General features: G+C 46.7%; 2 protein-coding genes across 2 annotated transcripts; one reads left to right on the top strand and one right to left on the bottom strand.

Annotated features, from left to right (window-relative positions):
• Nucleotides 1-2,602: 2,602 nt before the first annotated feature.
• On the top strand, nucleotides 2,603-3,103 carry LOC122387146 (octapeptide-repeat protein T2-like). The gene has a single exon (XM_043377055.1). It carries the CDS (start codon nucleotides 2,603-2,605, stop codon nucleotides 3,101-3,103), a length of 501 nt encoding a protein of 166 aa, XP_043232990.1.
• A 2,632-nt stretch (nucleotides 3,104-5,735) lies between these two features.
• Nucleotides 5,736-26,214, bottom strand: LOC122387164 (uncharacterized transmembrane protein DDB_G0289901-like). The gene is made up of 6 exons (XM_043377083.1): nucleotides 26,043-26,214; nucleotides 10,794-10,983; nucleotides 8,088-8,296; nucleotides 7,662-7,779; nucleotides 6,898-7,029; nucleotides 5,736-6,395 (listed from the first exon to the last, which is right to left on the bottom strand). Exons 2-6 carry the CDS (start codon nucleotides 10,981-10,983, stop codon nucleotides 6,235-6,237), a joined length of 810 nt encoding a protein of 269 aa, XP_043233018.1. The 5' UTR covers nucleotides 26,043-26,214; the 3' UTR covers nucleotides 5,736-6,234.
• Between the last annotated feature and the right edge of the window lie 1,638 nt (nucleotides 26,215-27,852).

Genomic DNA, 27,852 nt, shown 5'->3' with positions numbered 1-27,852 from the left:
ATTGATCAGCGCTCTGCCACAGACGACTGAGTTGACTAAAAACAGCCAGCTGCACTCTTTGTCGCCCTCAGCCAGTTCTGACCGTTTCCAGCGCGGCACAAGCCACTACAAAACGTGCCGACGGGACTGGCTATTGATGAAGTCAATTTACAGAATCGTTTCCGGTCAGACCGACAAGCTTTTTGCTGTATAAGGACGCGTGACTGGCTAGGCTCAGTGCAGTAGGTCAGCAGTTGATTGAAGTTTTGAAGTAGAGAGAAAAACTGTCTTGCGATATTCGTACTAGGTAAATACATACTAGGGTTGACTTTTGAATGGTGGAAGCACCTCTGACAAACATAGATGCAAGCACGTGCACGCACTTTGTTGTAATCCCATTTAACCCTCGCCGGCCGAGGGGGGGGGGGGGGCGGGTGCCGCCCCCCATAGGGTTTTTTCGCGATAGCTCCAAACACGCTGGCGATAGAGAGCTGAAACTTGGCATACCTGACCTTTGATCCAAGCCGCATCTTTTGACACCAACCGCATTTTTTGGTCAGGTCAGGTCACTGACCTATGACGTCATAAGTGAACCTCTGCACGGTCTCCAGATGTCGCAACTTCGCAACGCCCTCACTGCCAGAGGAGATGTCACAGGGAAATGAAACTTGCAGGATCTAATATCCATTATGAGTCTCACAACTTGTATATCTCGGATTTTTCCTAAAGGTCATATGAGGTCAGGTCATTTTCGTGACCTCACCATTATAAGTCAATGGGGAAAAATTCAAACTGCTATTCTGGCGCCGGGAACGATCTCCAACTATCTCAAGCACACAGAATCGTGATTTTATGCACTCCTTGCAAGGTTAGATGCGTCACTTTTGCAATGTTGACCTTGCGTGACGTCATCTATGACGTCATCAAGGTCACATTAGTTTTTCGTCAATAACTCCTGATCAAATTGAGCTAGCGAGTCGGGAAAGCCACCAATGGACTCAGGAAGACCTACCGAATCGAATGATATGCAATATGACCTCTTTCGACCAACTTCGTGACCTAGGGGTGCTGACCTGACCTTGACCTGAGGTCAACACCCCAAGTTGACCTGACCCGGACAAAAAGTATATCATTCGACGCGCCTGAGCGAGGCGAACACGATGCTGCCAAAATCGCGGCTCTGCGGCCGTTTTTTGCGAAGTTATTCACCAAAAACTGAACCGTACCTTGGGGCACTTGACCTGACCTCAGAGGTCACCGGTTGACCTAGGACCTTAAAATCGGGTACCAATCTCTGCGTCTCGTAACGGCGCACACGCTCGTTTTTTCCGCGACGCGCTAGCTCCACCAGGGGCGAAACGGCGAGGGGGGGGTCGTACCCGCCCCCCCCCCCCCTCGGCCGGCGCGTATGTAGAAAACCAATAGGTCCGGCGAGGGTTAATGCATTGGACTATTTTCTAGCCATTATCAGTTTCGAAAATATAAGTGCTGCCAAAGTTACAGCTGATTTTTATCGCGTCAGTAAATTCAAATGCCAGATGTAGCCGCCTGATTGCATACTGTGTACCAAAATGTCGTGTCCGGCGAATATCCACATATCGTCAAATAACAAATGACAGGAATGCAAGTTAAATGCGCAAATAAAAACATTTCAGCGCTTAATTGAATCATTCAATCATTGGAAAGTAACATGTCATGCTTTTACGTCGCTCATCCTCCGTCACATTTCACCAAAAACCAGCAGTGCTTCCAAACCAGCTGCAGCACGTTTACTTTCCCAGCATATTCGCCAGACGCGACATTGCGGTACAGTATGCATTCAGGCGGCTACATGTGGCAGAGGCGGCATTGCGGTACAGCGTGCATTTAGGCGTTTGATGCTTTTGCCATCTAGTGAGTAAAAAGGAAACGTTCGCCATAGAATACCACGCATTATTAATGCAGTCATCAAGAGTTTTGACTTTGTTTTAAGGAGCCGGGGTCGACACATCCTTATTCCTTATGCCATATCATTGTTCCCAGTTCCGTGCTGACAGGAGAGCCATTAATCGACGGCATCCGCAAAGGACAGCTTCAGTAGGTCCTTTGCTATCTGACGGTTTTGTGATCTGAGGTTTCCTGTCCTATCACCTTCATTCTTCCTCAGCGGTTATGTGTTCTTGTAACCAATGGCAGGAGATGCACGGTAAATACACAAATAAACATACCTATAATTATTCATTTCATAGCCGTTGACATTTTTTTCTGCCTGAGGAATCAATAAATGCAGCTGGTAGTAAATGCAAATTGCAAACAAATCACCTAATTCAGAGGAACACGCCAGTATAAACACAACTCACCGCATTCAGAGGAAGTGTGAAGTAAAGTAATGGATGGATTGCAACAATATCTTTTATTTTTGTTTACATGTATTTTTCGCACTTGCCGCTTGGGAAAATTTTGTTTACATTTTGCGGTCTTCAGTGACAATCGGCATAGGCAACGTCAAGACCGTATATTAGGGGCGACGTTATTCGAGACAGCTCTCGCTGTTTTCTACCACTATAAGACTGCTTTTGTATGAAGTGCTCATTATTGTAAGGTGTGTTTTGTGTTAAATTGTGTGGTGTGAGATTTTTCGTGAATGTCTCGACGTGCGGGCCAAGCTGCTCGTGCGCGGAACACGGCCGCCCAGCGGCGGCGTCGTGAGCGCCTGCGGCAGGCCCTGCGTAAGGCCGAGGCTCTGCGCCTGGCCGGCGAGCGTCCCACTGAACGGGAGGAGGAGGCGGCCCGTACCGCCGAGGACATAGCTAGGCGGGACCGCGAGCGGCAGCGGAAGCGACGCGCAGCGATGACAGACGACAAACGGGAGGCAGAGCGGCAGCGGAATCGGGACCGGCAGCGACTGCGCCGCGTCGCGATGGCTGATGCGGCGCGAGCAGCGCAGCAGCAGCGCGAACGGCAGCAACAGCGGGAGCGGCCTGACCACCTGGAAGTGGATGAGGAGGGGGCGGCCAAGCGTGCTGCCGCGGCGGCCGCGGCGGCACAGCAGTGGAGACCGGCGCGTGAGCGCGGCAACCGGGCCGCCTGCGATATGGAGGCCGTGCTGGCCGACGGACGTTTATTTTTAGAGCTAGAATGCTGATTTTTCGTATAGCTGCTCGTCTATCCTTTCTTGATGTCCACTGAAAATTTCAAGTTTCTGTGATTTTTGGTTTCGGAGATATGACCTTGTTTTTTCAGGTCATGTCATGACCCAAATGGCCAATTCTCAACATCTTGCGTTTGCCATGGGCCTTGTGAGCTTTTGACACCCTGATTTCGGCCTTTTTTGCCAGTTTTACCTCCCACCTATCATGGAACATGCTGTTCGACGATGTACAGGGGTCAAGGTCAGGGTCAAGGTCAACCTAGGTCATCTACGATAATTGCGTTTTAGACAAGCTGAGTTTACTTTTTGTGAAGTTTTTTGACTGCATTTTTGGTAAAAGCTTCTCAGATCATGATTTCATGTGATATGGACCCCGAAAACAATCGGTGCACACATCAGTATACACACAGACACACACAGACATACAAACACATATAATTGACCTTGACCTAACTTGACCTGAAATGACCTCAGCAGCAAAATTCTGGTCGGATAGTGTGACAAAGAGGTTCTAGCTGGCTTGGCACCAGAAAACAGCATCGTCATCGGTATTTGATAAGCAGCGCACTTGATATCCAACGGTGACCCAAAACAGCAACATTTTTTTAGTTTGACCTGACCTGGAAGGTCAATGACTGACCTGAGAAGGTAAAACTGGGTATCATTGGATTCGTCTCTTCCCAAAGAATCTTTTTGGTCTTTACTGCTAAGCTCTATCTCCAACAGGAACGAAATGGCGCGGGGGGGGGGGGGGTGGCAACCCCCCCCCCCCATGTGCGTTCTAGGATGGGAAAATGGCATGTGCGGGCGAGGGTTAAGCTTGTCTATAATATCAAGACGCTTCTAGCTTCAAGTGAAGTTCTGGATAGCACTTGTTTGGCAAGACCAAGCATGCATTGATGTTCGAGCATGAGATTGAAACATGGAAGGCTCGGGTACAAATGTACGGCAAAGGCCACAGTGGCAAAGGTGCTTAGCAAGAGTTCGATTGTGTGGTCGGCCGCTATTTACACAGTTCATAATGGACATTTTGTTGCGAATGTCCAGCAGTAATGTTAAGTTGACATGTGAGTGAGTTAGCCGTTTATTTTACACAAAAAGTGACGACGCGATGACAATGAGAAATGCTAACCGGACCTAGATTAGAGCCGCTCCAATCCAAGACCTGCAGCCAGTTAGCAACACATGCCTAGGTCGTGTTGTGAGCAATCAGTGATGCTGATTAGCCTGATCAGCATATACGTTACAACGGAACATCAAGGTGCGTGTTCGTCTCTTGCATGGGATGAATAATTCACGCTGGCAAAGGCAAATAGAGATCTAACAAGTTTCCTGTTTGTGATGAACTGATGAGAGTGAAGTAGTTCAAATGGTGACCTAGCGTGTGATCTGCGTGTGGCGTACTTATCGCTCGTAAAATACATTGAGGGATTCCAGTAATGCGCGACCTTCTGAATATTATATTCCTAAAGATACTGATGAACCTACTCATTCTTACAGCATGGCGTATCAACTAGTATGTTTATTTAGAACATGTCGTTACCTATTGAATAAACCAGCATTTTTATGCATAACATTAAACATTAACTTCCTTTCGTATCAACTAACTGTGGGTTTGTATTTTGCCGTAGGTAGCCTACAGATGAAACGACTCGCAGAGCACATTTTCAACTAATTGTGCCAAGTGCAAATTTCAGGGAGGCTTGGATATAAAAAACATTAACTATTCTGCAATGGAAATATGTCCGTGTCATCGTCTACATAGTGGGTAACGGCATTTACGAATACTAGCCGCTGCTGGCTTTGGCAGTGCATTGCCATTCGTGGGGTGAACTGATACCTTGAAGGTAAGTTATTTGGTGGTAAGATGTGCGCTATGCACGATGCATGCCGAGCCATTGCTATAATGTTCAGGCCTCAAAATATGCATTAATTTATCATATAAAAGTGAATGCTGTCAGGAAATTTCTGAATTCGATATTATTCATTTGAAAATGTTCCTGAGTTTCCCTGCCATATACCTACAGGCCGTACGCATTACGCAGTGCAGCAAATATGGACTATACTCGTATATGTCAGTACCACGGCACAGAGGATGGACGGCCAATCGTTTCATCACAAATGATCGAACATCATCGTTTGCATAGTGTCCAGCGGATGGAGTACCATCGCCGCTCTCAAGTGTTATCCTCCTTATACTATGGATTCCAGCTTAGTGGCAGTTTGACCGTAACGTGACCGTTTACGCCAATATGCAAGCGTTTAGCGTGACCCGGAATACCATATGGTCGTAGTGTAGGCATTGGAAATCGTTTGATAAGTGATCGGAAACCTTTGGCAGCGCTCTCAGTAAACAAAGTGATTAATGTAACCACAAGACCAAACATAACATTACTTCGATCGGGTAAGCGTACTATACCACGCATTGACATCGTTCCCTACCAAAAACTTCCTTTTCTTATATTGTGTGAGCACTGAGCGCTGTTCATCTGCATTGGCATTCACCTATTTGTCTATTCGTATATTGCATGAAGGTGTTAAGTACCGCTTTATGTTCTCAGTTCTTTTTTAAAAGAAAAATATTTAGGTACCAAAGAAACACGATTAAAAGTCATCAGACACGCAGTTTATAAATACACTTTATTAGCCATACATTCAAAATTCCATATCCAAGTCCAGTAAGCACAAACACTGAGCGTGGCGTTGTTCTACATATATGCTCTTAACGTGACCATGTATGTAATATGCAGCTTCCCGAGCCATCTTTCTGTCACTTTACACTACAGACACACACTGCCTCTAGACGGTTCACGGTTCCAGACAGTCGACAAACAACAGAGCATCTAATGAGAAAACTTTGTGCAAACAGGTAGAACCTCGATCAACACAAGAGCCAGAGCGCACGTGAACCTTATACGGAAACATTTTGGCCTACCTTGGAATGCCATGAAATGAAAAAAAAAAACTCCGAAGTTAGCATGATAAGGAAACTTATGTGAATATTCACGAGTTGCTGAGTTGGTGGTTTCACTGGAAAAGCATTTCATTCAAATAAAAATAGCCAACTTTTCTTTCTGGTTTTTTAAAAATATTTATTGATGGTAAAGCCGTCTTGTTTGCGAGCCTCACGCCACGACGGGCGGCTTGCAGATGTGATGATTGGCGCAGGCGTCGTAGCAGCACTTGTCGCTGCTGGCGCACTGGCCGTCGTGGGCGCATCTCCGGAAGAAGTCACCATTGGGACAGATGAGCCGGGCCGGGGGACACTGACCACCGTGGATCTCCGCTGTCGGTCAGAGGTCAAAGGTCAGAGGTCAAAGGTCAGAGGTCAAAGGTCAGAGGTCAAAGGTCAGAGGTCAAAGGTCAGAGGTCTAACGAGCGGCAGCCACCTCACACCCGATCATAGGTCAGTGAAGGGCGCGACGCAGACGAAACTTGGAAGACGGTGGTATTGGCACAGGGTGAAACACATGGAACAAACAGAACAAAGAACAAAGGATAGGTACCCACGCAAAATATATTTTTCATTTAAGGTCTGGAAAATAACACAAAAAAGACCATAAAACAAAGTGATATTGTGCGAAAAAGCTGCTTGAGAACCCGATATAAAACACTTGTAAGGAAGCAGCTCAAAAAGGCGTGCATAAATGTACCGGGCTATGCACAGCATACACAGCACACAGTCAGTGCTACGGCAATCGGTCTTTACCCTCGCACACAATGAACGAATCCAACTCCTAAAACTACTAGCCCTGACACCGCCACCCGTCCCCAGCTAGCCTACTCACGGGGTCCGCCGCGGTTCTTTCCGTAATCGCAACAGTACAGCTGGCCAGTGCTGCGGCGACACGTGTAGAGGCACGTGCTGCTCTCGGCAGTAGCCTGCGCGATCGGACGGTTGTTGACCACCTTCTGGCCGGCTGTGGAGAGGTCAGAGGTCAGGTCAGAGGTAGAATGTACAAAAGAGGTCAATGCAGAATCAAAATAAATCAAGCTTCAGTGCAGATGATTGTGTCAAATGAGAAGACAAGTCAGGGATCAGGCTAAGGGTGAGGCTAGAGCTATTGCCAGAATTCATGGAGATGTCAGGTCAGTGGTTAAGAAAGAGGCCAAGTTAGAGGTGAGGTCAGAGGCTAGAGGTCAGATTAGATGTGAGATCAGAGGTCAGAGGCGACATGATCAGTTGAGAGATTTTGCCAGAAGTCAGGTCAGATGTCAGTAGGGCGGGACAGGTTCAGGTCAGATGTCAGGTCAGCAGGGGTCGCGCCAGAGGTCATGTCGTGGGTCAGGACAGGTATGAGGTTTAAAGTCAGGTCAGAGCTCAGGTCAGAAGTCATGTTTAAGGTCATATGATAGCAGATAGAGGTCTGCTCACAGGTTTCGCTTGGAGATAGACTTCATGAATACGCAGAAACGAGTCCTCGACCAGTTCGGGACCTGCACTGCCATCTGGCGTCAGCGGACACACACTAACGCTACAGATGACGCCACTGAGGAAAGCTCACTCCAACCGCCTCGCCCCGGTTTCCGTCTTCTCTGGCGGTGCACTTACTGACGATACCCGTCTCCGGGTCGTTGGTGTTAACGATCACCACTCCCTTGTTTCCGGAGTTGACGTTCACCAGCGTACCCTCAACATTCTGCTGCAGCTGGCTCGAGTTGATGTTCACCTGACGCGAGAAAAACACGAGTTTAGCGACGGCGACAAGTTTTGCACGTTGTGCAACGGTCCCACGGAAGCTGTGTGAAAAGGAAGTCAGACGAGCTGAGAAAGGCATATGGCGCACACCTATCATCGAGTTACTGTAAGCTGTCAACCGCAGATTCTACCCGGTTCACAGAGATTCGGTTGCTGGAGCTTTGCTGGCTTTAAACCCAGATGGTGCTCCACTAGCCTATTGGAGTCTATTGCCTTGGAGTTTATTGCCTATTAGAGCTCTTTTAGAGCAGTGTTTGAATTTTTCAACCTGGCACTGACCTGATTGTTGGAGCTCTGCTCTCCCGAACCGGCACCGCCGGCGCCGCCGCCAGCAGCCTGCTGCAGGGCGTTGATGACCGCCTGGTTGTTGGTGGTCTGGGTGGCTCCGCCGAGACCAGACTGTTGCTGGACGGACACAGCACTGGCCTCGCCCTGGTTCGTCTGAGTGTTACCGGTCGAGTGCTGGTTACTGGTGGCGCTCGTCTGACCTGTGAAAAAGCCGCAGTTGTCATGGACGGCACTGATTAGGCACCGAAACGATGGCGACATAGTGGCGATCTATTTGCAATGTGCAATGTGCACAACGTTGTGGTGAACGGCGACCTCCTTTTTCGCACGTAAAAACTAAAAACACTCGTGTTCCTACATTGCGCAAGCTATTTGTGCGACTGAAGATGTCACAAGCGGGTGAACAGAAGTTGTGGGAAAAAACGTGAGTCGCGAACTACCTACGCTTGCCATCCCATGACGAGCATTTACAAGACACGGTCAAACCGGATAAATGCAGTCTCGACGTTATGACTCGGATTTATGAGCTCAAAAACAGCTTAGTCAGGATTACTGGACTCGGCGCTTCCAGGTAGCATCATAATGGCCTTACCCAGATGATGAAATAACTGATAATGTCGTGGTCGTTATGGCCTGCCATAATCGTGAAGATTTATTAGGATGCCTTTGAGTTTTGACAATGCGGAAAATTGAATCGTGCGTCGGTCATCAACAGGCAGCGATCGCTGCTCGGCGGTCAATGGACAGAGCCTAAAGGCGATATTTGTAGGGTAGACCGGGGCAAGTCGCCCCGCCGAGGTAAAACGCCTCACCGCCATGTTTCTCGGAACTGGCAAGGATCTGGGGAAATATTCTCTCTTCTATAAAACGTGCACTATATGATCATTATATGACCAGACTGGAAAGAAATTGTGATGACTCCTTAGGGAGATATAGCCAAAAATGTGTTTTTGGAGTGATTTTTATGTTTTCTTGTCAGGTTATGCATCATGGCGTTCTTTTATGGTCTACATCAGGTTAACGACTTTTATGTATTTTGAACAACTATTATCTAACGCTTATAATGCCGGGTTGGTTCGTGTTAAATTATGTCTTGCTGGAGTGCAAGGCGTTGTTTTCTGACCGAACTACGTGATGGGGTAAAACGCCCCAGTAGGTCGCGGGGCAAAAAGCCCCATGGGGCGTTTTGCCTCATGTGTTGTTCGTACTACCCATTTCCTAATGTTCGGTAGCTGGCAAACAGTAAGTTTCTATGCATTTATGTGTAGTTTTCTCAGCAACCGGATGGCAAAGGAAGTATTTGGTTGACAGTTGCATGGCAATAATTTATTATTTGGCCTTATGAGGCAGGTGAAAAACCTGCTCATACAATAGTGTCATAGCTGAACACCTGATAGGATGGAAGGTGCTAATTTCAGTGCCGTGCCTCCCAAGGTCTAACGGACCTCTCATATAAGATTTGGTCAACTAGCATGTTTAATCTTTAATCTAGAGTATGGGGCTTCTTGCCCCGGGCCGTGGGGCGTTTTGCCCTGGGGCTGGGGCAAAATGCCCCATTTGCAGTTGCTTCACAAATCACTTCCTAGCTTGGAGTCCGATCATGAGTGAATGAATTTGAGGGGTGGAATTTAAAGTAAAATGTCCAAAGAACGCATTGAGCACAAATTTGGCCTTCCAGGTGATGTAGGACAAAAGTTATGTAGCAAAATAAATTATCTGGGGTGTCTTGCCCCAGGCTACCCTATCTTTATAATAAAATGCTATTGACATTGATAGCATAGGCGGCGGTGCAGCTGTAAGCTAATGTGTGAAAGCGGTATTGACGGCATAGACGTTACTTTCATTTCTTGCATTATGCAGTATGCATGGTGAAAGACAAGAGCATATTAGACGGTAGGTATGTAAATTTTAACCGAATTAGCCCCGAAGACGTGGTTGGTGGACGGTACAGGACTGTGGACGGTGGACTATGGACGGCAGACGGTGGACGCCGGACGGTGGACAGTGGGCGCATGTAGATGATAGACAGTTGACAGTGCACAGTAGACGGTGGACAGCGGAGAGCAGATAATGGAAACGGCCTGCCCCCCCCCCCCCCCCACCCCCCACCCCGCGCCCTCGATAAGCGATTGTCCCAAAGAAGTGCTAGTTACCGACGTTACCGATTAATACGAAACTTCGACCCATAATGCAATCACCCATCTACCTCATTAAGTTCTATTATTAACTAGCATATTCATCGGTGCCCCTCCCAGCCCCATCCCAAATGTACGCAGATGAGACAGGCGATAGTGAGAATAATACGACACACGGATGACAGAGAGCGGAACAAAAAAGATAAGCAGAGGACAAAGGAGGGAAGGCAAGCGGACCGATGAACAACCGGACGAGCGGATTTCGAATTGCGGATTACAAGATAAACCATATATGGTGGCAGGCTATAGACAACAGACAACAGATGACACATGGCCACACCCCTAGACATCACTTCTTACAAAGCGTACAGACAAACAGACAGACAGACACACCGACAGACCGACAGACAGACCGCCGACAGACTGACGAAAGACCGACTGGACGAGGCCGATGGGCAGACAGCAAGCCAGGCAGGCAGGCAGACAGACAGACAGACAGAGAGACAGACAGACAGACACACACACCAACAGACGGACAGACAGACACACAGGCAGTACCTACCGAACTGAACGCTGCCACCAGGAGAGCTGGACGGCCGCCTGCTGCTGCCCTGGGTTCCCGGTGACCAGCGGTTCTCGACGAAGGTGATTCGTGACGATGACTGACCGCCGCTGTTGCCGAAGGGCAGTGACGCCGCGGATGCGACGACCGCCGCCAACAGCAGGTGACGCATCAGACAGCCTGACGTCATCTGAGGACATGAACGACGGAATGGTGAGGTGGGGACTGCGATAGAAGAGTGGAGCGATAACCGCAAAGTTATGTATGAGAAGCTGAGAACCGAGAGGGCTACTGAATTGTACTAAGGCACTATTACCTAAAGACTGATGTTCTTGCTGGAATAGTTAACACAGTTTATAGGTATATAACACAGTCGGGCAATGGTCGAATAATTGATGTATCAATTCTAGAATATTCACTGATTAAAACAGTGTATGTTCCCTTCCACATATTTGCTATGCATTTTAGTGTTTTTTTTATCGTCGTCTCTCATCGAACTCCATCCCACTTGTGCCGAAAACGACAACGTCTTCACTCAGGACAGTCACATTCCCATGCTCGGGTGACACAGCTCACCCGACCGCAGGCGCTGGGACTGATCCCATCTGCACGGAACAGAACAGACTCCGACCCTGACCTCGCTGCGCAGTCACGTATGAGCGGAGCTCCCGCGCGCGCACGTGACGAAGCCACGAGAAGGGCCGCGGGCACGTTTTTCCCACCTGACGTCGAGACACCTATGACGCAACAATGCACGTCTCGTGGGCCGGGGCAGCGTGATCGTGCCCCGTTCTGGCGCGGCGGAAACCGGCCTCCAACAAAGACCAACCGCCAACAGCGGATGCGAGATAAAGCAACAGGTAGGCCTCGGACCAGCAGCTACGTTTGCAGGGCCCGACAAAGGCCGACGGATTTATCGTCCATCGCAGCCGGCTTAACGAGCCAGATTTAAATGTTCCGAGGGCTGACAGGATGACGTCAGGGCCGTTATGACCAGCTCGCACGCAGTGCTGCGCTGGTGGCATTGTTGGTCAGGCACGTGCCAGGCACACCCCTCTCCCCAATATATGTAAGTACGTGCAGGACCGAGATTTTGGGAACGAGACCTCCTAAACGAGACCTAAAATATAAAATGACGACACAAACACTGTGTGTCTGTTTAGTAGTTATATAGCCCTATTTTGTAAATTCTGGTCAGTCACTAACCAAGTTAGGCTTTCCGCCCCATAAAAGTAATCAGCAAGAAGTGCCGCTGATCGCTATCTACCGGCTTCAAGATCAGCCTCATAAATGGATACCTTGACCCCAATATTGCGAGCCACGCTGTGCCACCGAGCCGAGCAAGATGTGCTGAGCCAAGCTCAGAACATCTGCATACCTACAACGCCACCGCATCGGCCACATGCGAGGTGCGATGCCGCTAAAAAGCCGTTCGTGTCCAGATATGACACAAGGTCAGCCAAGTCTCGGAAGACGGGTTATTGTAAAACACCGCCTGATTATATACTCGCAGTACCAGCCTGTGGTTGGGCGTCACTATTTCCATGAAACAGAGCGACCACGGGTCGTGGTGACATTATGCCTTTGTGATCGTAGTTTCATATTATCTCTACAAGGATAATATGAAACTACGTGAGTAAGTTTTTGAAGTCAACAGCTGTCAACACGAGTGTTCAACCAGCTCGTGTCAGGGACGGGAACCAGGACACCCAGGATGACAACCCCCCGGCCCCTGCTGCCCCGCCCTCTGATGACCACCCTAACAACTCCAACAACAATGATGTGCCTGACCCTGAGTCATGCGTGTAGCTTTGACTACCAGTTCCTACAGCCGCAGCACATTCGTCCTTAACATAAGTCAGTCTAATGTGAACTCGCTAGTCCGTAAGCTGCCGGTGGTGCAAGATTTTATACTGTGTCACAGTGTCCATATCATGTGTATAACGGAATCTCATCTCCTCAGCTCTATGCCAGATTCATTTATCGACATTCCTGGCTTCAGAGTGGTCAGAAAAGATACTGAAGGCTCTTTTGCCAAGCACGGTGTTTGTATCTATGTTAAAAATTGCTTGAAGTTCGAACAAATTGAAACTGATTGTCCTAACACTGTCGCCATTGTATTGCCAGAGTTCAGTGTACATATTGTTGCAGTCTACCGCCCCCCGTCGTCGGAGCCTGAAGCCAATCAGCATCTCTTGGATTTTCTCATTTCTTTTTGTGCAGACCGTGAAGTCGTGCTCATGGGGGACTTCAATCTCCCGTCCCTCGCGTGGGACTCCAGCAGCCCCTTATCTCGCGCGTCAGGCTGTGACACTGATTTCTATGACACCTTCATGTCGCTTGGATTAACTCAATGGATCTGTGTCCCCACTTACCCCCGCTCTGGAAGCACACTCGATCTTGTGCTTACAACTGAAACTGACAGGATGGGTACTTCTTCGGTACTTCCGCCCCTGCCGGGCTGCGATCACTGCCCGGTGCTTTGTAACTATGTGTTTGACTATTCACCCCCAACGTCCCAATCTAGCACTCAGTTCAGGAAGTGGCACAGGGCGAAATTTGATCGCATCTCCCGCGAACTGAACGTTATTGACTGGAGCGCTGAATTTACAGGCTGCGATGTCAACCAGATGTACACCCGCTTCCTGGACAGACTGTCGCCTCTTATCGACGATTTTGTCCCTACAGGAACTTCCTCTGCTGACAACACCCGTCCCCCATGGAGGACAAACCCCCCTGGCAGCCTCAGACACCGGAGGAGACACGCATGGGAGACGTACAAAAAGATGAGACTTACCCATGGCAGGCGATCTGCAGCGGCCATATCAGCACTCGATACTTTCTTCACCCTCAATCGCTCTCTGAAAAGGTTTGCCCTGGAGTCCCAGGCGTGCTACGAACAGAAACTGCTCCAGGAGTCTGCCTCTAACCCTAAGGCTCTGCATGCACATCTCAGGCGTAAAAAGGTAGGCTGCCCTGGCGTTGGTCCCTTACGACTTTGCAATGACACGCTTTCAGATGACCCTGCTACAATGGCTGAAGCCTTTGCTGAGGCCTTTGAGAGCGTCTTCGGCCGCGGTCCCCCCAACCCTAACCAGTCCCCTCACGAAACAGCGGACTCTGTTATGCCACCCGTTGACTTCTCTGTTGACGAGGTTCTTGCAGTGCTGCGATCACTGGACCCCCACTCAGCTGCTGGCCCAGACAACCTTCACCCATCACTCTTACGAGCTTGTGCAAACAGCCTAGCATTTCCCTTGTTTGTTATTTTCAGACAGTCACTCAGAGAACGTCGCTTACCTGCTTCTTGGAAGATATCCGTCGTAATTCCTTTATTCAAGAAGGGCTCGAGGTATAACCCCCTGAACTATCGTCCCATCAGCTTGACTTCGGTGTCTTGCAAATGTCTAGAGCGCCTGATCTGCCAGCAGCTTACAACCTACCTGGAAGAGAACTCTATGCTGACAAATAACCAATTCGGTTTCAGAGCCGGGAGATCCACTCAGGATCAGCTGATCCTTGTATATGACGAGGTGTCTAAATGGCTTGATGATGGCTGTGTTACTGACCTCGTGATGTTTGACTTTGCCAAAGCATTTGATGTTGTCTCTCACTCTATCCTTCTTCGCAAGCTTCGCATGATCGGCATTGCTGAGCCCCTCATCTACTGGATTGAAGATTTTCTGATTGGTCGATCTCTGTCTGTGTCAGTGAAAGGTGTACTGAGCAAAACTCGCCCCGTGTCCAGTGGGGTCCCACAGGGCTCGGTTCTTGGTCCGATTTTGTTTTTAGTTTTTATTAACCATATTGGTAGCAGTCTCGCATCTAGTCACAAGATTTTCGCTGACGATCTGAAGCTTTACATGAAAGTTGCCCACAGCTCAGCAGACGCTTATGACCATGCCTCCTCGCTTTGTCAACAGGACATCACTGCCCTGCACCGTATTTCTTCGTCATGGGACCTTCGCCTGAACCGTGACAAATGTGTGGTCATACGTTTTCAGAGCAAGGCTCAATCTCAATCTCTTCCACCTCCAGCGTATGACATCGATAATTCCCCGATTCGAGTTGTCCCTTCCCATCCGGATCTCGGAGTACTGGTGGACTCGAGCCTCAAATTCCACGACCACATATCCGCTACTGTCCACAAGGCCGCAGGTCTTTCTCAAAACCTCCTGAGGAGCACGGTGTGCCGATCTCCGGACTTTATGCTGACACTTTTCCGTACTCACATAAGACCAGTTATCGAGTACTGCTCGTGTGTGTGGCACACTGGGTACCTGGGGGACCTGCGCGCTCTGGAGTCGGTCCAGCGTCGCTGGACCAAGCATATCGCTGGCCTGTCGAGTCTGGATTATCGGTCCCGGCTCTCATCGCTGAACTTGTATTCAATTCAAGGCAGACTGCTAAGGGCTGATATGATTCAGTACTGGAAGGTGTTCCATGACAAATGTGCGGTGTCCCCCGCTGACTTGTTCACTCTACCTCCTCAGTTAGGCATGCGCGGACATTGCTTTAAGATTTTCCATCCCCGCTCGCAGACTGATGTCAGGCGTAGGTCATTCTCGGTGCGCGGTGTGAGACTATGGAACTCCCTCCCGGAGCACGTCGTAATGGAACCTAACTACAAAACCTTTAAGGGTTTGCTGGCGGAAGCCCTAGGCGACGCTCTGTATGACTTTCACTAACCGCCTTGTTTTGTTCTCCGTCTTGCGAAATGCACTGTACCATGGACACATTTAAAGTAGCATTGACTTTGTCTTTCTCCTGCATCAATTATGTACAACATAACTACTCTTGTTTGCATCTTGAACCATGCCTGTTTTCGCGCAAACATATGTGCAGGCGCTCCACTCCGGTAGTAGCAACTACTGGTGCGCCTTGTGTCTGCGGGTTCCTACTGTATCCCTGCCTACTCCTTCCTGTCTGCAGACGTGAGATTGGGAACCCCACCAGGTGAGTGAACCAGGTGAGTGAAGTGCCCGTTGTAGATATGACACGTCCTTTCTACCTACGTCATTACTTTTACTGTCCAAAAATAACAAGTTGCTGTATGATTATTTTAGTTACTATGGCTGTAAATGAGCATTTAAAGTCGTGAGCTGTGAGACTGCTCTTGAACACAGAGACGTGAATATCAAATGTCTCCTCCGTTCCGTCGTTTCCATCCTCAGGATACTGAAATTAGAGCACTTCACGGATAGGCTTTTTAGGATCCGGCCCGGCCCATATCCGGCAAGTCATATCCAGATCCGCCCATTATCCGCCTTTCTTTGAATATCAGAATCCGGCCCACCCATGGCCCGTATTGCAGCCAAACTTCCAAAAAATATCCGTAATAATCCGTTTCACCAATAACCGGTTTCACCCAAAACTGGACTAACAAATTCAATCTAAGGGACCAGACAGCCATACATCTCACAGACCATCATGGTTCCAAAAACCATGCTTATAAACCTAAAACCACATGAAAATCACCACATTGGTAAGCTAGGTATCATCCTTCAATAGTAATACACAATTTCTCTAAGAAGTAAGAAGATAGGGAAGTTCAGGTCATCAAATACATGTATGGTGGTAGTTAGTGAGTTGCAAGTGCCCAACAGATATTACATAATTGTAATACCGCCCCATGCCCACTATCCACCACATCCCAGTCTTTACTCACCCACACGCAAAGAAAGGCAAATAACAGGTATTGGCTTGCAGGTGCACAATATTGTCTTTCAAACTTTGAGTTGAGCTGTCATTTGTTAGGAGCTGACTGACGTGTGGACATATATTTTTTTCATTTCGGGATTTCTTGATCCATTTATTACATTATATTGCATACATTATCCACTTGAAGACAAGTCTTGTGACAAGTGAGTGTCATAATATGATGCCTATTACTTTAATCAAACCTCTGCTGCCACTTAACACATTAGGTTAATTTTTAACTTCAATGTTGAATGTTAAGATTTTGATCCGTTTTGATCCGGGTTCAACCTTCAATTCCCAAATCCGGCCCGCCCATATCCGTTCTTTTTTAACAAATTTAGAATCCAATCCTATCCGGTCCGCGGATTTATCCGTGGATAACGGATTTATCCGGCCCATGAAGTGCTCTAACTGAAATCCTTCTCCTCCACGGTACAACGCCCACTCCGGGCTGGAAAGAGGCACCTTTATCTCATGCGGGCTGCTCCCTTGGAGCGGCACCGCTGCTCCTGAAGGAGCGCACCCCGTAGGCGGGTGCAGAGAGTGCTTGGGGGGCTGGTCGGCCTGTCCATTTGGACGGGCTCAGCCCCGGCGACTCTCTAGGGTGTATGCCCAGACCAATGGCTCTCCCCAATTTCTATCATCCTTCCGGCTCTGAAATGGTCTTGTCAGACCGAAGGCCTAACCCAACAAAACAAACAAACAAATCAAATGTCTACGTCTACGGATTAGTTATACACGTCGTATATAATTTTGCTGACCACCATGGCGCCTCCCGAATCGTGGGATAACCCATGTGAATAAGAATGGATATCATGTAGCAAAAATGTGGAAGCACGGATGTTTATTGTTTACAAATGCCAAATGGCGTGTCATCCACGTCAATGCGGTGCCCCATGCAGTATCTCTGAATTAACAGGAATCACATTGGAAATCCCAGGCTCTCCGCAGCAGCGGCGGCTCAGAATTACAACGCCCGGCGTGACCGCAACTGGCTGCTCTTGGAAGGTCAATCAGGTCAGATATGATGTTACGCGAGGAGTGGCGTGTTTCCAACCAGAGTCGTACTGCAGAGATAGGGTTAAGCCATGGCGGGGCCGCCACGGAACACATCAGAGCGACATAAGCAAGCATTGCCGATTGATGTAAGCCCTGTGAATGGTGGCCTAGAATCGGCGACAAGGGTGTAAATGATGCAGGAATGATAGTCATAGACAAACTGTACATTTTAGCTACAAATTAAGCCGGTTTCGCATCTCACGACACATACTGGTTTTGTGAGGTATTGGATTAGCGATGGCATTAGTGGACTTGTTGGAAAACCTTTGATAGATTTAGATAACAGATATGCTGTATTAGGCTGTACATGGCTGATGTGAATATGTATTGGCATGTCGCAGTGATTTATTCTCGGAAACATAAAACAACGAGCTGGTTCTGATTCGAGCCGGATTTGAATTTGACTCCAAAAAATACTTGTTGTCCCTTGTTATAGTTAACCCTCGCCGGCCGAGGGAGGGGGGGGGGGGGGCGGGTGCCGTCCCCCCATAGGTTTTTTTTCGCGATAGTTTCGAACACGCTGGCGATAGAGAGCTGAAACTTGGCATACCTGACCTTTGATTCAAACCGTATCTTTTGGCACCAACCGCATTTTTGGGTCAGGTCAGGTCACTGACCTATCACGCCATAGGTGAACCTCTGCTCGGTTTTCAGATGTCGCAACTTCGCAACGCCCTCACTGCCAGAGGAGATGTCACAGGGCAATGAAACTTGCAGGATCTAGTATCCATTATGAGTCTCACAACTTGTATATCTCGGATTTTTCCTAAAGGTCATATGAGGTCAGGTCATTTTCGTGACCTCACCATTATAAGTCAGTGGGGAAAAATGAAAATTGCTATTCTGGCGCCGGGAACGATCTCCAACTATCTCAAGCACACAGAATCGTGATTTGATGCACTCCTTGCAAGGTAAGATGCGTCACTTTTGCAATGTTGACCTTGCGTGACGTCATTTGTGACGTCATCAAGTTCATATTAGTTTTTCGTCAATAACTCCCTATCAAATTGAGCTAGCGAGTCGGAAAAGCCACCAATGGACTCCGAAAGACCTGCCAAATCGAATGATATGCAACATGATCTCTTTCGACCAACTTCGTGACCTGGGGGTGCTGACCTGACCTTGACCTGAGGTCAACACCCTAAGTTGACCTGACCCAAACAAAAAGTATAGCATTCGACGCGCCTGAGCGAGGCGAACACGATGCTGCCAAAATCGCGGCTCTGCGGCCGTTTTTTTTGCGAAGTTATTCACCAAAAACTGAACCGTACCATGGGGCACTTGACCTGACCTCAGAGGTCACCGATTGACCTAGGACCTTCAAATCGGATACCAATCTCTGCGTCTCGTAACGGCGCACACGCTCGTTTTTTCCGCGACGCGCTAGCTCCACCAGGGGCGAAACGGCGAGGGCGGTCGTACCCGCCCCCCCCCCCCTCGGCCGGCGCGTATGTATAGAAAACCAATAGGTCCGGCGAGGGTTAAATGTCAATATCTTGTTATTGTTAATATCGAGACCACTCAATAATATGTAGTTATTCGTAAGATTGAAAATGAGAAAAAAAATGAACTTATAAAGCTTATACGTAACTGATACAAGGTTAAAGGAAGGTAAGTTGATCCATCACTTACGCTCGAAAATTTAACGCCGTGCTAAATCAACAGAGAGAGAGAGTAGATTTATTCATTTTAACGAGAGGTAGAACGATTCGTATGTTTGCAGTTTTGCAACAAAATTGTGAATGCAATTTTGGACACAGTCAATTGGTTGCAATATTTATTGCAGGCTAATTGAAATCACTACAGCTATGACAAATTTCCGAACCATTTTACTTATTCATGGGAGTAAATACACATTACACCCATACATATCCCCATCCCCGTACTGCTAGGCCTGTTTAACCCTATTAGTGGCAGGGGGGGGGGTTGTTTTTATCCACCCCTCAGGTTTTTCGGGAATATCTCCGAAACCGCTGAAGCTACGATGCTGAAATTTTCTGACTTTTCCTAAAACTAAATTGGGCACATTCCCTGAAAATTTCAAGTTCATAACTTTACCAGGGGCGGCTCCAGAGCACTGGGAATTGGGGGGTCCTATTCGTGAAGCGAGTCATTTGGGCGAAGATCACGATGCTGCACCAGTTTTACGAACAGTGAATGAAAGGTATCATGTGATAACATATACAGTTATTGTGCATCCTCTTGACACGTTTTTGCTATAATAGGCGGATCCAGGCGTCCAAAAAGGGGGGTTATGTTTTACCTCCCAACATAGGTGCCCTGACACCGCCTATGCATGACCAATACAATTGTAGTCGTTCTCTCATAAGAAAATTGTAACATAACAAGACCATTACCACCCTTTTTAGAAACAGTACCAACAAAAACCTTATTTACTATACTTTTTGTGTACCCCCAATCTCAATGATCTGTATCCGCCAATGATTTTTGAAAATGCATATTTTTAGGATCCATGTGAATTCCTGGTTCATTCTCTATCGATCGGCAAAAGTTGCGTTAAGATCGGTTCAGAAACCTGGCCGTGATAAACAGTCTAAAATGTATCTGCAATTTGCCCGTTTTTACCCCCTCTACCCCCCCCCCCTATTGACATTTTTTAATTTTTATTTTTTAGAAATGTAGATCACGTTGAGCGAAATCGAATGCCGTTTGAATTTTGAAAATCGGCCCGTTAGATCTCGAGATATCAAGGGGGGGGTCGTAAACAGCCCCCCCCCCTGCCACTAATAGGGGGTAGCCAGGAGCCTGCCACTAATAGGGTTAAACCCTATCAACAGACCTCTGCATTAGACCGTTATGGAGGCATCTGTATGTCGTATCAGATTCCTATAACCTGCATCATATCAATAAAATGATTTTTCGCGATAATTACTTAATCGAAGCGAGTGGTGCTCAACTTCATTAGTCATTGAAGTTGAGTCATTGTCAGTTAATGTCAGTTGAGTCATTGAAGTTAATTCATTAGACGGTTTTTTGGCAGATCATAGAATGGTTGTGTTAGAGATGCAGGTTACGGGAAGCGAGATAGGAAAATCTTACTGGAAGTGTAAAAGAGATCTCATTAAAGACAGACAATTTCAAGATATGGTTAAAGCACGAGTACCGATGATAATTGCGGACAATGACACGATAGGCACTCCCAGAACTTTGTTACTGGAGACAACTTTATGCGTTTTACGAGGTGATATTATTAAGTATGCAGCCACCCAAAAAAAGCAGAGAGAGCAAGAGTTTAAGCAGCTCGATGAAGAGATAAACTACATGAGCAATTTAGATACTTTAGATGAGGATGATAAGGATAGGTTAGAACTGAAAAGAGCTCAGCTGGAAAGTCTGGTAAGTAAAATGACTGATAAAAACATGTGGAACGCGAAAATTCGGTGGCGTATGCACGCAGAGCGAGGTACGAAATACTTTCATGGTTTGCCTGTGAGAAGTGCTGCACATAACGTTTGTAAAGCTATGGTCATGTCAAATTATGGCACAAAGAGAGGAGAAGTCACCGTAGACCGGGATGAAATATTGCAGGAATGCCGGACATTTTTTGCAAAGCTTTATGATTCGGAGCACGTTGAGCAGTGCTACACCAATTTTTTGAACGACACTGCCTCACTGTCAGAGAGACAACGGGACGGGTGTGAAAGTCGTTTTGATTCGAGTGAGTTAGAGCAAGCACTGTTTTCAATGAAGAATGGTAGCTCTCCGGGACCATGCGGGTATACTGCTGAATTTTTTAAAACGTTCTGGTCAGAATTCAGGGTTTTGATTACACAAGCCGTAAACGAGATCTTAGATACAGGTAAAATGCCCGGAGAGATGAAAAAAAGTATAACTATACTGATCCCGAAGAGAGGTAAAGATAGGAGGCACGTTGAAAATCTAAGACCGATCAGTCTATTAAATGTTCTTTACAAATTAATAACGAAAGCGATTGCTTTAAGGGTGAGGAATGTGATTAAGGACTTGATTCATGAAGACCAAACTGGGTTTATACAAGGGAGATACATTGGTGAAAATGTCAGATTAATTCTGGATACTTTACAACAGTGTAAAGAGAATAAGATTTCTGCTTTACTCTTGGCATGTGATATGCAAAAAGCGTACGATAGCGTGAGCTGGTCTTATCTCAAAGAGGTAGTTCGAAGGAACGGGTTTGGACCAAATTTCCAAAAGTGGATAGATATACTGTATACCGATCTGCCTGAACATTACCCTACGGCTAGAGTCCAAGTAAACGGCTTTTTGTCTGAGCCGTATGTGATTAAAAGGGGACTACGGCAAGGCTGCCCACTGAGTTGTTACCTGTTTTTGTTGTGTATAGAGCCCCTCATTCGCACATTACGAAATAACGATGAGGTCAAGGGGGTGGACCTGTCGGGCTCCATCACTGTGAAGGTTACAGCTTACGCTGATGATCTTACGGTCTTTTTGGACGGAACAACGAACTCACTCAGACAGTGTATAGCGACCTTCGATAGTTTTGAAGCAGTGTCGGGATTGAAGTTAAATAAACATAAAACCCACTGCACGTGGATTGGCAATGAATCACAGACAAAAGACTTCATTTGCGAAGAAATTGGCTTGAAATGGACGAGGGAGCCGATCGAGATTTTAGGCTTGCTAATTGATACCGAACTCCAGGAGGATATCTTGCAGAAAAATTATACAAATAAGATTGATAAATTGCAACAACGTCTTAACCCGTGGCTGCAAAGAGGATTGACGCCATATGGCAAGATCCATTTGGTCAAATCTGTCGCATTGTCGCAATTAATTTACGTAATGTCTGTACTCCCACAACCAAGAGCCGATATGATCAAACGTATAGATGATATTATTTTCCAGTTCATTTGGAGCAAGAAAAGAGCTAGGGTTAAGAAAGAAGTTCTCAAAATGGAATACAAAAAAGGAGGCCTAAAGGTGCCAGATGTTTTGACGGTAGTAAAAAGTCTGAAGATTGGATGGGTCAAACGATATCTCGACAAAGATAATGTTTCTAGTTGGAAAAAGGTTATAAGCCCAGTTTTGACGGTTAACGGCGATGTCAGTATATTCCAATGCAACCCTGACCTAAGACAGGTACAGGGGCGCGTGAGTAATAGTTTTTGGAGAGAAACCGTATTAGCCTGGCGAGAAGTAGCTACAAAAGAATCCCTAACAGCTGGCGATGTGCTTAATGAAGTGATATGGTTCAATAGAAATATACGAATAGAGAAAATTCAGGGGATAAGGAGAAGTGTATACATTGCTAAGGGAATGGTCAAAGTGAGCGATTTGTACGATTACGATAGACATCGAATGTTGTCTGCAAATGAGTTGGCATTAAAGTACGACTTACACCCATTACCATGTCAATCGTTGATTAGGACAATCCCCGAGAATTGGCGTGAACTGCTGAACGTAGAGGAGCCTATCACAAGGGTCAGAAATAAGGTCACGCAAGAACTATTAGAAACAAAGAAAGTAGTAAGATGGGCGTATCTGAAAATTATCAGAGAAAATCAGGCGAAGCCGATTGCATGCATTAAGTGGCAGGAAGAACTGGGGTTACCAGCAACTTATGATTGGGATAGAGCATTTAACTTTGTGTACGCAATTAGTGAAGATCGAAAGTTAAGATGGTTGCAATATCAGTGTTTACATCGTTTCTTACCCACGAATAAGCGTCTGTATATGTATGGCCTAATTGAAACAAACAAGTGTCGGAGTTGTCCAATGTATCAAGAATCTATTGGGCATCTTTTTTGGCATTGTCAGGTAGTGGCGAGTTTCTGGCGTCAGTTGAAGGACAGATTCAGGGTAAGAGAGGAGCTGTCTCTACAACAGATAATATGCGGGGTCGAAGGCGAAGCTCACTTTGTTGATCGCTTAAATCTACTGATTTTGGTAGCCAAACAGTATATTTGGAATTGTAGAGTTAGTAACCGACCGGTAACCTTCCAGACCTTTATCAGCACGCTGCAACAGTACAGTCTTATGGAAAAGCATGTGGCGCAAATAAATGACAAAATGGATAGATATGATGCCCTGTGGAGGGTCACGAATGCCGTTATTAGTTGATCCGAACTGCTTACGTATGTCGTCACTTTTATTTGGGTTCGTTTGCTTATTTTTTTTCTTTTCTTTTTTGCTTTGTTTGGTTTTGTGTTTTTGTGTTTTTTGTTAAAAGGTCTGTTAGTAAAGCTGTTAAGCTATGTGTGTCATATTATGTTGTAATTTTGTATGTAATGTTTGTGTGCGTTTGTTTTGCGTGGTTAATGGTGGTCAAATGATCAAATAAATGGCTAGAAGTTGAAAAAAAAAACTCCGAAAGACCTGCCAAATCGAATGATATGCAACATGATCTCTTTCGACCAACTTCGTGACCTGGGGGTGCTGACCTGACCTTGACCTGAGGTCAACACCCTAAGTTGACCTGACCCAAACAAAAAGTATAGCATTCGACGCGCCTGAGCGAGGCGAACACGATGCTGCCAAAATCGCGGCTCTGCGGCCGTTTTTTTTGCGAAGTTATTCACCAAAAACTGAACCGTACCATGGGGCACTTGACCTGACCTCAGAGGTCACCGATTGACCTAGGACCTTCAAATCGGATACCAATCTCTGCGTCTCGTAACGGCGCACACGCTCGTTTTTTCCGCGACGCGCTAGCTCCACCAGGGGCGAAACGGCGAGGGCGGTCGTACCCGCCCCCCCCCCCCCTCGGCCGGCGCGTATGTATAGAAAACCAATAGGTCCGGCGAGGGTTAAATGTCAATATCTTGTTATTGTTAATATCGAGACCACTCAATAATATGTAGTTATTCGTAAGATTGAAAATGAGAAAAAAAATGAACTTATAAAGCTTATACGTAACTGATACAAGGTTAAAGGAAGGTAAGTTGATCCATCACTTACGCTCGAAAATTTAACGCCGTGCTAAATCAACAGAGAGAGAGAGAGTAGATTTATTCATTTTAACGAGAGGTAGAACGATTCGTATGTTTGCAGTTTTGCAACAAAATTGTGAATGCAATTTTGGACACAGTCAATTGGTTGCAATATTTATTGCAGGCTAATTGAAATCACTACAGCTATGACAAATTTCCGAACCATTTTACTTATTCATGGGAGTAAATACACATTACACCCATACATATCCCCATCCCCGTACTGCTAGGCCTGTTTAACCCTATTAGTGGCAGGGGGGGGGGGGTTGTTTTTATCCACCCCTCAGGTTTTTCGGGAATATCTCCGAAACCGCTGAAGCTACGATGCTGAAATTTTCTGACTTTTCCTAAAACTAAATTGGGCACATTCCCTGAAAATTTCAAGTTCATAACTTTACCAGGGGCGGCTCCAGAGCACTGGGAATTGGGGGGTCCTATTCGTGAAGCGAGTCATTTGGGCGAAGATCACGATGCTGCACCAGTTTTACGAACAGTGAATGAAAGGTATCATGTGATAACATATACAGTTATTGTGCATCCTCTTGACACGTTTTTGCTATAATAGGCGGATCCAGGCGTCCAAAAAGGGGGGTTATGTTTTACCTCCCAACATAGGTGCCCTGACACCGCCTATGCATGACCAATACAATTGTAGTCGTTCTCTCATAAGAAAATTGTAACATAACAAGACCATTACCACCCTTTTTAGAAACAGTACCAACAAAAACCTTATTTACTATACTTTTTGTGTACCCCCAATCTCAATGATCTGTATCCGCCAATGATTTTTGAAAATGCATATTTTTAGGATCCATGTGAATTCCTGGTTCATTCTCTATCGATCGGCAAAAGTTGCGTTAAGATCGGTTCAGAAACCTGGCCGTGATAAACAGTCTAAAATGTATCTGCAATTTGCCCGTTTTTACCCCCTCTACCCCCCCCCCCCTATTGACATTTTTTAATTTTTATTTTTTAGAAATGTAGATCACGTTGAGCGGAATCGAATGCCGTTTGAATTTTGAAAATCGGCCCGTTAGATCTCGAGATATCAAGGGGGGGGGGTCGTAAACAGCCCCCCCCCCTGCCACTAATAGGGGGTAGCCAGGAGCCTGCCACTAATAGGGTTAAACCCTATCAACAGACCTCTGCATTAGACCGTTATGGAGGCATCTGTATGTCGTATCAGATTCCTATAACCTGCATCATATCAATAAAATGATTTTTCGCGATAATTACTTAATCGAAGCGAGTGGTGCTCAACTTCATTAGTCATGAATATGGGTGATATGGATGGGTAGTTGTGGATATGAATCCGAATCAGTGCAGTAGGTATATTTTCACAACAGATTTGCACATCTGGGAAAGTCCCAAGATATATGTATGAAGTGTAGGTGAGTCATGCATAAAGGAAGTCATGAGCTGTGGGAGTATAGAAAACATGCCTGTCAAAGCCTGGGAAAGAATTATCTCCATGGCAACCACGTCCAGTGACCCAAATCAACACACCCGTCCGTCCTATGAATAATACATGCACGCTCACCTTGAACCACGAGCCGTTGTCCAGCGGGCTCCTCAGATTCTCACACGTGACGTCCACGACTGCTCACTCCGACCACCTGGTGACGACTGGGTGCCGGGCCGCGGAGGCCTCTGCTATAACCGGCTGCCGGGCCTCGGGCGCCGCGCCGAGGCTCGGGAAGCCCGCTGGAGCGGCGCAGAGCCGCCGGTGCAGTCAGGTGGGGATTCCAACGGCTGGCTCCGCAGCGGCCCCAGGCCGAGCCGAGCCGAGGTCGGCGGCGCTGACGAGGTCGCTATGCTCTCAGTGTACGGCGGAACGGCGCCGGGGTTTCGGGGTAGAGGCGGTAAAGTTCCTGATGGTCGGTGAATAAGACTGGAGTTTGCGTAAGACAGCTGGTTCAGGGTTACGGAGTATTGTGTGAGTGTGGTCTCCGTGAAATGATGACATTGAAGTTTGGAGATATCTTGGAGGCGAAGGCTATTTAGACTGAAATTCTGCATGCATAGGATTTGTGATAGATTTGATTTGTGCGAGGTCCGTTGAAGAACAATGACTTCTTCAAAGCAAAAAAAAAAACTGGGCTATAAGGTACTGCCTTCATGTTTTACGACACGTTAAATATTATGCCTGTCTGCAACAGCCTCTGGCATCATTTTACTTGGCATCTCAGTCGAAGACAAAAGGTATTTATTTCATGCCAAAGTGCGAACGATTGAGGACACAGCTGCTGCATAAAAGTATCTATAATAGTTACAGAAGACGACAAACATGTTTATAGCCAATGAACGAGCTTAACTGTGCCTGCCTTCCAAATCTCAGCTAACCAGTGACTGGAAAAAACTAATGGAAATTATACTTCTAGTTATATAAAAGTACACTTTCCTTGCTACATAAAACCTTTTTTTAACCGGCATTGGACCGGGGCTGTTTGAACACCCACCCCACCCCCTTCTGACTCGACTTCTGGGCCACGTAGCGACACGCGGTAAGCGGCATTTGAAAGAGCATAAAAAACCGTGGTGAAAATACTTTTTGCCATTTTTTATGTCAGGTCAAAGTCAGTTTAGTTTATCAAAGTTTAGCACCACAGTTTATCAAAGATAAAAGGCTACCTATTTCAACACTTTTTTTCGAAAAAAACGGCGCTTTACTCGGGAATTTATAGAGCTACGGCGCCGCGGAAAAGCGCATTCAATAGCTCCCTTAACGTTTTTCTTATCAAAGCTCTCAGATTTGACTTTGGACTAATTGTTTAGCATCCAGAGGGCAAAAACTCGAAAACTAGCCGTTTTTATCAAAATTGTTTTTTTTTTCTTTTGTAGTGACTTTTGACTCAAGAAGGGCACGACATTTATTTTGCCAGCATCGTGTTCTTCTCGTCGAGACGCGTCGAATGAACTATTGATTTTGCCTCGAAGGGTCGTTTTCAAAATGTGACCTAAGGTCAAAGTCATTCACCGGAAAAAGTAATATTGCATACCAGTCGAGCCGTATCGTTGACCTCTGAACACATCATATCTTGGCTGTTTTCATCGCTCTAGCATGTCTCTATTAAAAGCTATTGCCAAAAAGCTGCTGGGGAACTTTTGTGACTTGAAAGGACTTCGGGGATAAGGAGGAGTCCAAGGTGCAATTTTCCTATTTAGTGTGACAATTTCACCTGTATCCCGATGCTTGAGACTGAGTGTCTAGGATGGCGTTCGTCCAAAAGAGACGCCTTTCAATTTTCTCCCATTGACTTACCTATTGGAGAGGGCGCAAAATTGACCTGACCTTTTGTCACAGAGTTCGAAATGCCTAGATGTACATTTTATAAATTCTGTTACTCTTA

This window comes from Amphibalanus amphitrite, unplaced genomic scaffold, assembly GCF_019059575.1.
Source record: "Amphibalanus amphitrite isolate SeventyFive unplaced genomic scaffold, NRLGWU_Aamphi_draft 000275F_arrow, whole genome shotgun sequence".
Taxonomy (NCBI): domain Eukaryota; kingdom Metazoa; phylum Arthropoda; class Thecostraca; order Balanomorpha; family Balanidae; genus Amphibalanus; species Amphibalanus amphitrite.
This window is presented reverse-complemented; position numbering and strand designations above follow the sequence as displayed.